The sequence below is a fragment of the Myiozetetes cayanensis genome, unplaced genomic scaffold (genome assembly GCF_022539395.1).
Source record: "Myiozetetes cayanensis isolate MyiCay16 unplaced genomic scaffold, myiCay2020 scf3, whole genome shotgun sequence".
Lineage (NCBI taxonomy): Eukaryota > Metazoa > Chordata > Aves > Passeriformes > Tyrannidae > Myiozetetes > Myiozetetes cayanensis.
The window spans coordinates 37,506,623-37,521,705 of NW_026087521.1; the positions used below are offsets into that span (position 1 = coordinate 37,506,623).

The 15,083-nt window shown below is 37.2% G+C and overlaps 1 protein-coding gene across 6 annotated transcripts in view; it reads right to left on the minus strand.

Annotated features, from left to right (window-relative positions):
* Nucleotides 1-8,185: 8,185 nt before the first annotated feature.
* CAPS2 (calcyphosine 2) overlaps nucleotides 8,186-15,083 on the minus strand; it is a 33,078-nt gene continuing 26,180 nt past the window's right edge. For 5 of the 6 annotated variants that reach the window (XM_050324459.1, XM_050324460.1, XM_050324457.1 and 2 more), the window contains 4 exons: nucleotides 13,184-13,338; nucleotides 12,501-12,620; nucleotides 11,380-11,476; nucleotides 8,186-10,085 (listed from right to left, as the gene is read on the minus strand). In XM_050324459.1, coding sequence (XP_050180416.1) covers nucleotides 9,910-10,085; nucleotides 11,380-11,476; nucleotides 12,501-12,620; nucleotides 13,184-13,338 — 548 coding nt within the window. In that variant the 3' untranslated portion in view covers nucleotides 8,186-9,909. The remainder of the gene's footprint in view (nucleotides 10,086-11,379; nucleotides 11,477-12,500; nucleotides 12,621-13,183; nucleotides 13,339-15,083) is intronic. The other variant, XM_050324461.1, reaches the window with a different exon arrangement.

Genomic DNA, 15,083 nt, shown 5'->3' on the forward strand with positions numbered 1-15,083 from the left:
AAGATATGACACCAGCATCCACTTACATTTTATTAGATCATTAAACTGACAGCTACCATGCCAATTTTTGTTTGATACTTCTGAACACTTTTTACCAGGACAGATATTAGAAACCAGCAATTAAAACTCCATCTAAACTGAGTATTGCTGCGTTGTCATCATTCTGCGTTGTTTTTTTAAGTGTCAGAACCATCTTTTTCCACCTTTAAACTGCTCATAGGTATGAGTTATAAATTAACAGCCTACATTCACTGCTGCTGTCAAATAGTCTCTACAGCTCAAGAGCACAAGTCAATCTAACAAGCTATAAAAATACTGTCTTTGAAGTCAAAGTGCAAAGGAACAGTTTGAAGTCCATGATTGTTTGGAACTAATACAACTACAGTTTTTACTACTCCTTTCATGTTAGTGAGAGAAAAATGCAATTAAGCCAAAAAGAATAGTAACAAGTTAGTAATCTTGACATAATCCTGACTAGTGTCTAAAGCAACCTTGTGGACTGCTTGTTCAAGGTGAAAGGCAGTTCATAGCTTTATGTATTATTTATGGTAGTTAACTCACTGGGGAGGAGGAAGAAGGCACTTCAGACATTAATACAGTAGTAAGTTGACAAGGGGGCTAAAGAAAAATCTCACCTGGTAACTGCAGTCTCCCACTATGTTTACTGAACAAAACTTTTAGTTCACCAGATTAGATGCAGGCTGAGTTAAGGAAAAGAATTAAAAACAGAGGAGCAGGAAATAAGGGACATCCTACATCTTGAATATGGAAGAGAAGCAAGGTTTTGCTTTGGAATTACAGTAAACTGTAGGCTGAAGGTGGTTTACCTGCATTTCTATGCATCACACAGCAGCAGGGTAAGCAATGATAAAACCTATTCTAATAAATACCTGCATACATAATTATATTACATTATATTTGTTAAATGCATAAAAGACCATTTACATACAGTGTCTGAAAAAAGCTGCTGTTAAATACCTTACATTTTGGTTCATATTCCCTTTACCCTCACCTATGCTCTTAAAAAAATAATAATTAAAAAATAATAATTGTTTGATTCTTCTTTATTTTCCATTTTAAGACTCCATGTTGATGCTGTGAATTTCAATGGCATATATCCTACGAAGCAAAACTAGGAAGGAGAAATAATACTTCTAGTCTCAGGTAAAGCTGACGTGAGCCTGTTAGCTATCCAAAAAAACCCCATAAGCACAAGGCTCCTACACAACAGACACTCGAGGCCAGGTTTTCCAGCAGGACCATCTCCCCATACCTCGAAGTGTGGCAGAACTTCACTGTTTCACTTCAAGTGAAATCATGCAAGAAAAATCAATTCTTAAGAAGAAAATCTATGAGTTAAAATTAATCACAACATCAGCAGTATTTAATAAAATCAGGTTGTTGTGAAAGGAAAGAGAGAGGAAGGAGAGAGGAGAGGAAAGAGATAATAGAGGAAAGAAGGAAGAGAAGAAAGACACACTGATATAAAAGTAAGATCTATAATGTAAGTACCTCACAGGCAAGATCTGTAATGTAAATACCTCGTGGGCAAGACCTTAACCACAGCATTGAGCCTAGTGCAGGGCATTGCATTCAACACAAGAAAGGCACCAGCTGGCAGTTAAGAGAGAAAAATGAGAATGGTCTTCAATCTGTCCAGTTAATGCAATTTTTGTAAGAGGCATACTTAGCAAACTTCAGATCAAAGGGGATATAGTAATAATTTTCAAAGCTGTTACATAAGGAAAGGATGGGATAGCGGAAACAGTAATCAGCTTAAACCATAGAGAGATATTCAGGTCAATCAGTAGGCAACTTCTCCTAACATGAAGCACAATGAAGCAAGAGAACAGATTAGCTGGGAATGTGGTAAAGTCTCTATCACAGATGAGAAAGCAGCACACACTCATTTTTTTTTTCCAGATAATATAAGATAATGGAGTAGACAACCTTCTCTTCCAGACTGGTTTCTTCTGACTTTATGTGAAGAAATAGTATTTACCCTGAACAATACACCCACCCAATAAAGGGTAGGCTTTGCTTCAAGGCTGGCATTCCAGAAGGAAGAGGGAAGAGTCAAAAGATATGAATGAACACAAAGTATTAATTACTAGGAATGCTATCCCCCACAGATTTGTCCTGTTGGATGTTACGTCATATTTTGATTTATTTCAGAACATTCTTTAGCATTATGGCTGTTACTGAAGAATCTCATTTCCAAGAAGGATGCTCCCAAAAGACTTTGGAGGCATACCAAGATAAAACTGGAAAGAGAACTTAGAAATTACATAGTTTCAAATAATGGACAAGGAAACAGAAAAGAAACACAAGTAATATGGAAAGTTAATTATCTGGCACTAACAACTGATTCCCTTTTCACTGTGCTGATTTTAATAAATAAATAAACAAAAAAATTTTCTGAGTGCTTATTTCCCCATGGTTACTTGGATCTGTGCAACATCAGTATCTAGAACAGATATTTCTCAAAAGTATATTAAACCCATAAAAAACCAGAGTGTAATTTGGTTGAAACTGTTTTGCTGTATCAGGCACTTCCAAAATGATGATTCAAAAGGAAAAACAAAAACATTGGTTTGACTTTTGTTCCTGCTCCCTTTAGTCATGAAACACTGAGAAAGAAGAAGTAGTCAAGAATGTCTAGAGGATGAAAGCAACTGCAGTATTCACAACTGAAACTTGTGGTTAATCATGAGCATCTGCAAGGCAAATGCTATTGTCAAAAGAAATTACTTCAGGGGAATAATTTTACCAGTGTGAGTGCAGGATTTAATTCATGCCAAGACAAATCACAGAATCCCATAATTAGACATAGGAGTCATTAAGTGTTCACTTAATTGGTGAATTGTAAGAAAAAGGAATATTGTTCTAAGATACGTCCCTGAAGCTGCTGTTCAGCTTCCACCAGTATTAACCTATGCTTTCCTATACCAGAAGCCTTTCTCTGTGTGAAGTATAAAACTGTGTAAAGCAGGTAATGTCCATGGCATGCTCCTCCTAAAGCAAGGTTTGTGACCCCTAATCTGGGCAACCCAGGGTGCTGAGGACCTCAGCCTTAGCCCCAAGCAACCATTAGGGTCAGGGTTCAGAGATTCACAAAGCCTACAGTTCCAGGGACACTGGGGCTTCAAAAGATGTCAAGGAGAGCAAAGAACTATACCAACATTTCTCCCTGCACACCTTTCTAATCTGGGCCAGCCATGGTGCTGGAGACATCAGCCAGAACCCCAAACTGCCATTAGGGTTAGGGTTCAAAGAAACACAGTGCCTACAGCTCCAGGGACACCAGGACTTCAAAAGGCATGTCAAGGAGAGCATGGCATGGCACGAGCATTGCTCCTTCCATACATTTCTAACCTGGGCCACCCACATTGCAGGGGTCCTCAGCCTCAACCTCAAGATACCACTAGCATTAGGGTAGGCTGCAGCTGATTCTATTGGAACACATTGCCCAGAGAGGTTGTGGAGTCTCCCTCATTGGAGATATTCAAGAACTGTCTGGATGCAATCCTGTGCCATGTGCTCTGGGATGACCCTTACTGAAGAGAGAGGCTGGACCAGATGACACACTGTGGTCCCTTCCATACTTACCCATTCTGTAGCTGCCAACAACCATGCTAGAAATGAGATAGATAAAAACAGGACACCAGAATACCAGCAGTTATCTTTGGAATAGAGCCTTTTTGAACCTTACTTAATCAGGTCTTGCCAAGCTTCACTCCCAATTTACAACCAAATGTGAGATGTGGCATAAAACAGAAATATGGGGAAGAGGTTGAAATGTTCAAGGTCAGGTTGGATGGGGTTTTGAGCAACCTGATCTAGTGGAAGGTGTCCCTACACCAGCAGGGCTGTTGGAACCAGATAATCTTTAAGGTCTCATCCAACCCTAACCACTCTATGATTCAAAGCCCCACAAATCCCTGGTATAAGGGAGGTCTCTGCAATCCCCTGCTGTTTCATCTCCATTTTAAGTCTTCTGCCTGTCTTTTCTTCATGTCTTTTCTCTAGTTTGTCTCTGCCCAGTCTCTGCCCTCTCCATTACACTTGCCTGCAGCTAGACATTACTACATGATGGATGTTTTGGAAAGCTGTTATAAAGAGCAGCTTTTCCATGAGAAGGACAGTCCTTATCTTTTACCTCGGGACACTGGTAGGTAGCTAAATGTATGCAAGAAGTCTTCTTCCCAAAATCCTTTCCCAGCAAGGGCTACAAAAGGAGTCCACCATCTTAGCAGTTACCAAGGCACCCAGCAGCAAGGCAAGCAGACATCACTGCTGGGACCAAAGCAGGCAACTTTGACTCTGCCAACCATGAGGTTAGCCCTTCTCACCAGTGCTTATGCCTACTGACCTCCATTGTCCAAGAGGAGAACCCTTCAGGTCTTTGTCTACTTGGAAGGAGTCCACCAAAAAGGTCCTTTGAGACTCCTCACAAGGGCAGTTCAAAAGCAGTGTCAAGTTACCACAGGGAGAATCCTCGTTTGTTAAATATCTAGACAGCTCACCCTCAAAATACCATTTTTCCTACCTTTTTCAGAGTCTCTCAGGTTCATAGTTTCTCCTAAAATTGGGAGAGGAAATAACAGCAAAAGGTCAGAAGAGTTAAAAAAAAAAATACACCAACCAGCAAAAGATATTAAAATATTAAACATCTTTCATAAGAATCCAGCCTGCAAAAAAAAAAAACAAACCACAAAGAAATGGCTATTACTTTTCTTATCTTGAAGCTGCTTCTCTGGGGATGCTGGACACACAAAATTCTGCCAGTGGCAACAAACACAGAAGTTTCTGTGCACAACTCCAATTAATTCCATCCAAAATGTAACACGAGTGAGGAGGGGAAAAAAAAAAGCCAGAAAACAAGTAGTCCGATTCTATAAATTCCAGGTAAACAGAACAGATGCTCTGATAAACATTAAGAAATCTGTGATAAATAGATTTAATTTTTTTTCCCTCAAAGGTACTTCATCATCTTTAAGCCTTGAGTTCCTCACAATCAAAAATGAGTACCAAAAAAGTATAGGAGCCACAAAACAAAATATCTCATAAGGTCATCATGCAGGTAATGTCTTACCACATTTCTTTCCTAAGTACCTTCGAGTTTTCTTAAGATTTAAAAATTTTCCCTGTGGAAAAAATAGCCTAAGTAGACCTGGAAGAAAATACTACTTGTCTCTTTCATCACTGGAAATGTCTTATGCTTACAAGAGTAGTTCTGATTCAGCTTCTAAAAGACAAGATGGTTAAGAAGATGAACTACTGAACTATCTCATTCTCTAAATTGCTGAGTACGAAGAAGGATAAATTAGAGTAAAATCCAGGAAAAAAAATGCATGTGATTTCCACCTTTCCTTTTTCTGCCACAGAAATTTACCTGTTTTGTTCAACATGTCAGAAATCAATTCTAGGCTTTCTTTTTTACTATCTAGAGCAGCATGCTCAAAACCAAAGCAAACCACAAATCTCTAAAAAAAAAAATCAAAACACCATCCCACAATTATTTAAAAAAAAAAAAAAACACACAAAAAAAACCCCACCAAAACAACCCACATCCAAAAGTAAACAGCACCTCCCTACAAACACACAGTGGTAGATATATTTTTAATCTTTTGGCTGTTCTGGTCACAAAGACCCACACAATTCAATGACCTGGCAGCAACTCTTAGGGAAGACAAATGAGTTTTTGAGTGTGAATCAGTAAGAACACCTCCTCTCAGCAACAAAGGTACCCCAGGTGAAGATGCTGTATTTCCATTAGCAGACAGAGTGAAGCTACTGAAGGTTTTGCTCTGTGTGCCTGTGTTCTGCTTTTTCAAAATGCTCTTACACATTCCATCTTACAGTGACAGTGCATATTCTTTTATGAAGTACTTACAGACATTGAGAATAAGGAGTTATATCACTTCATTTAATTTCTACTTGTCTTCTGGGAGCCTGCACATCTAATAGGACAAAATATGTTCACAGCATAATGCACTTCTGATGTTCTCAACTGCAGCAAGTTGCTAAAACTTTTTAGCAGAAGTGTAAATCATGGTGGCATGAAGACAATTAGTTCTATTAAGCAGTGAGTTTCGGGGAAGAAGCCAGTCAGCTTTGAGAACCCCACTTTAAGTAAGAACACATTCTACTTTGGAAAACGTGGGCAATTCTGAGAAAGGTAGCAAATGCAGAAAAAATTTTGTTTGAAAAACAAAGGCAGTAAACCCCACCAGACATCTCCAGAAAGTTTTAAAGCTACAAAGAATTGATGAAATAACAGAATTCAGGTTCATTAAATGTTCAAAAGTAAATAAGAGCAAGTCAGAATGCAATTAATCAGGGCATTGAAACCACTTTTAATGACAAGTCAGACACCACAGACCCTTACTTGAATACAGTTCATGTGTTATTTTACTGACTATAAGCATGGTGGGCAAGCCTTAGGTAGAAGCTGGTTTGAATTGTTTGCTGCCATCTGAAATTTAGACAATGAAAAGCAGTGGGCGAATAAAAGTGACTTCTGTAAAAGCTATTAAAAATTCACCATAGTCACCATACCTCATGTTTTGAGGCAGCTGATCACAGAATGATTAAGGTTGGAAAATACCTTCAAGATCATTGAGTCCAACCTTTGACCAAGCATCACCATGCCAGCTAAACTATAGCATTAAATGCCATGTCCAGTCAAACACTTCCAGGGATGGTTACTCCACCATCTCCCTGGGCAGCCCCTCCCAATGCTTAATCACCCTTTCAGTGAAATTTTTTTCCTGATGTCCAACCTGAACCTCCTATGGCACAGCCTGAGGCTGTTTCCACTTCGCTGGTTGCCTGGGAGAACAGACCAACGCCCACATTGCTACAACCTCCTTTCAGGGAGTTGTAGAGAGGGATAAGTGTCCTCCAAGCCTCCCTTTCTCCAGGCTAAGCACCTACAGTTCCTTGAGCCAGTAATCATATGACTTACTCTACAGACTCTTCACCAGCTTCACTGCCCTCTGGACACGCTCCAGCACCTTGAAGTGAGGGGCCCAAAACTGAACACAGGATTTGAGGCATGGCCTCACCAGTGCCAAGTACAGAGGGACAATCATTTCCCTAGTCCTGCTGCCCACACTATTTCTGATACAAGCCAGGATGCCATTGGCCTTCTTGGCCACCTGGACACACTGCTGGCTCACGTTCACTTACCTGTTGACCAGCACCTCCAGGTCCTTTCCAACCAGTCTGCCCCCAGCCTGTAGCTCTGCATGGGGTTGTTGTGACCCAAGTGCGGGACTCAGCACTTGGCCTTACTGAACCTCATATATTGGCCTCTGCCCATCGATCCAGCCTGCCTAGATCCCTCTGCAGAGCCTTCCTACTCTCCAGCAGATCAACACTCCTGCACAGTCTGCAAGTTTACTTAGGGAGCATTCAATCCCTTCATTCAGATCATTGATAATCGAAAGATATTAAACAGGACAGACCTCAATACCAAGCCCTGGGGAACACCCCTCATGACTGACCACCAGCTGGATGTAACTCCATGCATCACCGTTCTCTGGGCCCAGTCATCCAGCCAGTTTTCAACCCACCAAAGAGTGCACCCATCCAAGCCATAGGCTGCCAGCTTCCACACGAGAACGCTGTGGGAGGCAGTATTTAAGGCTTTACTAAAGTCCAGGTAGACAGCATCCACAGCCTTTAGCACATAAACCAGGCAGTTTCTTGGTCATAAAAGGAGATCAGGTTGGTCAAGTAGGACCTGTGTAACCAATCCTGTTAAAAGAAATTATATACTTAGGAGGTTTCACATAATTACAGAGTACCTGCTTATATTTCCAGGCAATTTTTGACCTTTAGAATTTATCTTAGATTACTCTGTTAGGGGATCCATCTTCAGATTAAAAAAAATAATGCAGGACTACCAAGGCTATGTCAATAATATTGTTATAACGGCACCTCATTTTCTGTTATAAGAACAAAATAAAGAGCAAGTAATGTGTAGCAGTTGTGACCTACAGAGCTTTGGCTGATAAGCAAGCCCACTTAGGATACATCCACTCATCATGAATTTTTCCATTCCATAGGAAAATGTGGAATAATCTTCCTAAAAGCTTCACAATAAAATTAAGCATTGCAAAAAGAAAATACCTCCCTTCACCACCACTTTCATTCATTAAATTGAGCTACAGTTGTATTTGTTGGTACAATTCTTTTAAGTGAGCAAGTCTAAATAGAGCAAGTGATTCTTAAAACAATTAATAAAAATCATTTGGTGTTTTTCAGTTATCTGAACTGACACATTAACAAGCATATCTGTACAACCAGATGAAATTGCCCTTCTCAGAATCATCAGTTCCAGAAACACTAATTAACAAAATCTTTCCATCAAGAGAAAGTCTGGCAGGAATTGTGAACAAGAAAATTGTAATGAGCCACATCAGAATTCCTGCTTAGAATAACCATTGACAAAATCTGCCTTCCCCTGTAAACCAACACACAGAGACTTTTGTAGCCTCAAAAGAACCCTCCAAAATCTCTCATTTGAAGATTCAGAGCAGAAAATGAAATTCTTGTTAGAATTGAGGGTACGAACAATCAAAAAACAAAAATGCACAAGCTATTAGAACAAGGAAGTACTATTTCTAGAATATACTCATCATCCACAGAGAGGCCAAAGTCCCTCATTTTAGCATCCATTCCAGCACTGCCCTTTAATTCCTATGAAATACAAATTCTGTCTCAGAGGAAGGTTCTGTTAACCACAGACTATAAATTCAAAACCAGGCAGACCAGCTCTATGGAAACTAATACATTTTAATTGTATAGGCTTAAGAAATGCAGTTCAACATATAGTTAATTTTAGTGACAGGTCTATTGAAACCAAAGGTTACCTCTCTCTCACTGTATAATTAACAATACTTTTTTATTCCTTAACACAAATAATTTTACAGAATTAACAAGATGTATTACATTGAAAAGAGCATCTGTCTGTATATTTGAAGTAGCAAGGAATATTTTATGATTTAATTTTCGTGGCGACAGAGGTGGTTGTTTTGGGTTTTTTTTTAAATACTTTTCTGTTTTACACTTTCAGAGTAGATATGAAATACTGCATATCCACTCAACAAAATACATAATTGCTAAGTTTTAGTTAAAAAAAAAAGGGATATAAAGAAAACAGGTACTTAAATATAAATTATTTGTTTAGAAAAACAACTTAGCAAAACATAGGAAAGGAGGATATGCATTATAAAATTCATGTATGCTTTATAAAACCTTTGGGATTCAATGCCCAGCTTTGGATTCCTGACCAAAATGACAAAGTAAGATCAGTCAAGATGGTCCATAGGCCAAGGGGCTAGTTGCTGTGAACATCTCTGCACCTTCAGTACTACAAACACCCTCAAAACTGCAAAACGTTGACCTGTCCTCTTTCAAGCTAAGTGCCACCAAAAGAAACAAGAAATAAGACAAAGAATGTTATAAGAAACTTTCTGAAAAAAAGCTACCATTGATACTTTATACAGTCAAACCTAAAACTTTTCACAATGCATCATAAAACGAAATTTTCTCTTGCATATACACCTTCATGCATTTTAGTATTCTAATTCCCTCTTATTTTAAAATATGCCACCTTAATCTAATATAAAAAAGATGGCTTTTGTTATAAGAAACAGCCTTTATTATTTTCAATGAAATGAAACAAACAGCACTTGTATTAGCAGAGTGGCTAGCATAGCTGAACAGACACTCCAAGAAATTTGCCATATATTATTCTGAAAGTATCTAAAGTTATCAGTTCCTGAAATCAGTTTAACACACTAATTATAAAGTAATGCACATCAAGACTAAATCCTCCCTTATTTAGTCACTCCTTGTTTAGAAAATGTTTCTTCTTCATTTTTGTCATCTTCCACTCTAAATACCCCAAGAGTTCCTTAAGATATTAACAAAATCATCATCACACATGATTCCAAAACTTAATCCTTCATAGTAATCTTCAAACTCAGAATAGGACACTTCAGTGGGGTTGCTGCAGGTCTCTCCCAATGTTTCTAGAAATGATGACTTAATTTCTTCTTCTGCAGTTTTGCCTATGAAAGCATATATTTCCATTAAATACATTTTAAAGAACGGTGAATATGCAGCATTTAATATACTTCAGGCAAGAAAGTTTCAAATTTTAGCTTTCAAATATTTTTTTCATGAGCAAAGTCAGTATTCTGACTTCAGAATTAAGTCATTGGTTCACTTAATACCAGCTGTAGAAATCATCTTCTTTTGATAGCATGATAACATTAAATATCAGCAGAAACATTGCAGACAACTGCAATGAATTATGACATCAGGAAGATTGTTTTCTTCGAGTGAATGCAAAAATCGAATAATACATTTGTAAACTAAAATTTTGGTATTTCAGAAGTTATCTTGTAAGAAAGAATGTGTTTAATGTAACACAAGTTCAAAGTTCTAGGAAAACTTTAGTATGCAAATTAGCATTTGAAAAGTTCTGCAATTTATATCTGTGTCGTAGTCACTTTATAAATACTCAAGATGATTTTGTATCATTGAGAAAAAATTGCATAAAATATGCCAACAGCATTGGAAACATTCACATGTTGTACCCCTATACCACCGTGCGTCTTCATATGTTACCATTAAAATCACTGGCAATACAAAAAACATCCTCTTTTCTACAGGTAAAACCGAAAAGGTCACAACACTATGGAGACTTTCACAGTGACTAGTTTGGTACATGGAGATATTAGTTTAGAAACTGCCGTACAAATAGTTAAATTCCTGTTTTTTCAATGGCAGATTTTAAACATTTTTGAGAATCCTGAAAAAATAATGAATAATGAATGAATAATGAAAAAACCAGCACTTCCTCTGTAGAGGATAACAAACCTGTCCCAGAAATAAATGAAGTTCCTTCTGAATAAATTATTCAAGTACTGAGTACACTCTGTGTCAGTTGGAATCCTTGCATATTTTAATGGAAAACAGTAATGTGAAAATAAGAGTATCCTCCTAAGTGAAAACTATTAATATCATATTTGTCACTGATAACTTACAGATGAAATCTGAGAAATGACTGCTTCCATGTAGTCCTACACTGGCAGGGAAAATAATTACTCTGCATATATGCAGTGTTTGCAGCTTGATAAAGAACAGCATTAAAGTTGTATATATGAACTCTATTACTATTTATAGTCATGTTCTGGATAGACACATTGTAAGTCATCAGACAAAAAAAGTTCTCCTTAACAGTTCAAGTCTAAGCCAATATGAAAAGAGTTTGTATTTCCAACCAGTTTCTGTATCTTATTACTTCTGCTAATTACTTCAGTAGCTACAGATTTTTGTTTGTTTGTTCATATGAATTACCTGCCAATACTAGAGGATGTTTCTTTGCACAGTAACATTTTCTGACATCTACCATAGGCACACTCCCAGTTTTGTTGAAATCTAGTTTCATATAAGCCTACAGGGGGAAAAAGAGTTAAAGCATGAGCATATAAGGAAAAAAAAAGTGGGAAGATGAAAAGATCAAATATACTCAACTACTTGGCATATACTAACAGATCTTGTGCAGTGGATTATGTCAATTTACCTATTTTATATAAGGCACCAGATACCAGAAAATTATTCTAGATTATGCAGTTTCGTGATTATTTTATCTCAACAGCTTTCACATCAAATGTGGTCCCCTCATCAACTCAAAAAATTTTTCTCTCCGTAATTTTTAGCTCACCCTTAGAATCAGAAGTTAAGCTGCTTCCCTTCTGCCTCCCCAGTTACTAAGATTCCTGCATCATTCTGACAGAGCCTCTTCAGCACTGCTAACAGCAGCTTCATTTTCATTTCAGTTTACTCAAGTACACATGCTCAATATAAAAGGCTAGAACAGTCAGATCCCTGCATGATTGAAAGTATGAAAGTATATGTCCTTTTTCTTGATCTTGATAATACTGCTTGGCTGGTTCATAATCACTGTTTGATAATGCAAACAGCTCCACATTACATTATAGACATAAAACAAGTGGCACTTCAAATACAACAAGTCTCACAAATATAATTACTCTAATTGTAGGTCTCAAAGGAGACAAGTATTATTGCCTCCTATTTCAGGCAATCTGGGAAAAAAGTCTACACTGATATAATCATCTGCCAAAATAAGGAAACAGACTTCTGGAAGAGATCATTTTAGGGTGCCAGATGCATTATACACTAGACTGAACTATTAAGAAAAGCACAAATATACATAAAATCAAAATAATAAAGAAATTATTTCTAGAGTTTAAAATTAACTAATTCAACAACGGAACAGGATGCAATCCTCTAATTTGCTTTTATTTTGATAAACTGATCTGAAATTTTAAAAAGTCAATTTCCAGATACACAACTCAGAAAAACAACAAAACTCAACAACCAGAACATGGTAAGTAACTAACTCCAAACTTAGACTGCAAAATATTTGCATTTAGAATATCTGCAATAAAACTTACTTTTCTTACAAAGGCTTTCCTATATTCATTCATTTCTCCAAATATGGCACGAGTAAATTCTCCATAGTCGACCTTATCACTCTTGTTATCATCCAGAATAAGCCATAAGGATTCAAAGTCCTGCAATTTAAAAATATTTTGCTAAAGTTCTTCGCTATGTCCCAAAAAAAACATTTGCTGTAATTGAAAACTACTGTATTGTCACCAAAAAACCTCCAAACTTCTAAATCCAAACTCACTCAAAGATTTGTAAAAATAATGCATATCAGTCACTGATGACCATAATTCACATTATTTGCAGTTCTGATAGCTGTTGGCTATTTTCAAAACCTAACATATAAAACAAAGAAAAAACATGAGAAAATAGCATAAGCTATTCTTTAAAGCCAAAGGAGAAAAAATGGATTGCAATCACACTTGCTTCTTCATGTCATGATGTAAAAAGATTGCATGTTTTTAAATATATTAATTTTTTATTTTTAAGAATTTTACACAGAACTGAATGCAAAAATGCCAATATACCACAAGGGGGAAAAAAAAAAAACCCACAACAACCCAAAAACACCACCAAAAGAAAATGTGCAAAAATCAGCTACTAAACTACAGATTTAAGCAAAGAAAAGAAAGCAATTCCATAAATTAAGAAAGATAATACCCACGATTATAGTTTCAGCTAGACTTACCCCTTCAGGCACTTCCAAATGGAATACTTTTAGAGCTTCTTTAAAGGCTGCCTGAGAGAGAAAACCATTTCTGCTCTTGTCTATTTGTCGGAAATACTTTCCTAAGCCCGTTATAACCCGAACTCCTCTTTTACTTAGTGTCCCTCTGAATATACCTGAGGATTTAGAGAAATAACGGACACAACATTTACCCAAAGTTAGCCCCTTGCTATGGAGATAATACAGAAGTAAAGAACACCACATCTACTTGTGATAGTGCTGGTTAAAATGACATATCTATGGATCCAGGCTTCCTGATCTTTGATGAAAGAATACCAGTCCAAAATGAAACTATCAGTTACTTAATATTTAAGTGGAAATCATGTAAAGCAGCAGCAATATCTCACCAACTTTTAAAGAGACCACAGAAGGAAAGGAATAATGGCTATTTCCCTCTATATGCTCATATTATAAAACTGTTTACTTCTGCTAGAACAGATTACATCCTATGATTCAACATACAGTGCAACTTTGGAACAATGCAAACACTCCATTATGAAACAGAGTTGCTTCTTTATTGTGCAAACATGTTAAATACATGTGGAAACAAGGACAAATATGAGTAATTATGCAAAATTGTTCCAGAATTATATGCAGAGAACTATTTCTATGGTAAAAACAACAGCCTTATCAAAATCTTCAGGTAGCAGGTTTACTTTACGGATGCTCGAGTTTCTCTATTAACAGAAGTCACCTGCTATTACCTTCAAATTACTTGTATCTACAATTATAAAGTAAAATAGGGGCAAGGTGTATCAGGATGCTGTGCCCTGGAATGTGGACAAGCAACCTATTTGCAAAGTTATCAGTGGTGGACTGAGAGAGAATATGTCTTGCAGTTTTTGGTGTTGAATTATGTTAAAACCAGTCCGACACATCAACCTCAAACTGACATTCTGATAATAAGGCAAACATTTGGTAGATAAGCTGCTAAGTTGACCTGCAGACATGGCAGTCAATCACTTTATACTACAAAAGTCCAGTCCATTTGCATACAATAGGTTCTTCTAACATGACCCTTCTTGGAGTGTGTGTGGAGATTCATCCCTTGGGTGGGGAGACCCCTCAAGGTTACCCCTCAAGGTTGAGTGAAAGAGTTGTTTGTATGGGTCAGTTACATCAATCTCTACTTAATAATAGTTTATTTCTATTTTGCTAGCTTTAATACAATGGCTTTGATATAGTGCACTATCCTATCCTATCTTAGTAGTTTTAGTTTCTACACTGCGTAGTAAATCATTCTGATTAAGATCTTTTGTCTAATCATTTCTTATAATAAATAATTCATTTTATATAAATATACCCAGTTTGCCACCTTTAATCCTGCAGGACAAAGTTGTATAAAGGTTCAATTACACCTCTGTAATTCCTTAGACTTAGAACCATTGACAAGGTCTGGGGCTGACGTTGGATCCAGCCACACCCAGGCTCCTCTCTGAGAAGCAGTTTAGAAAGCAAGGGGTTCCTTTCTGCACCTCCTGACTTAACGGGAGGGCTTCTCTAATAAACTTTGTCTGAAGCTCCCACTCCCACTTGTGATATGACGTGAAAGAAAGAAGCTTTTTCCAGTGAAGTTGATACTCAAATGGATGTTAAAAGGTGCTTTGAAGCATACAAACATAACCTTCTTCCAGGCCACACCAGGAAACTTTTGACATAGTCAGAGAATTCAGAAATCAATTTGTGTCTATTATGCAAGGGGGAAAATGGAATAACTAGAAGATTAAAAAATAACCCTAATTTTTTTTCCAAAAATTTTTTTTAAAAATAAATGTCCAAGCACATTCTAGTGACCAGAGTGCCTATGTAAAAGAGGTTTAGCAAATGACAGCAAACATTCACAATTATTCTCTATCTTCTC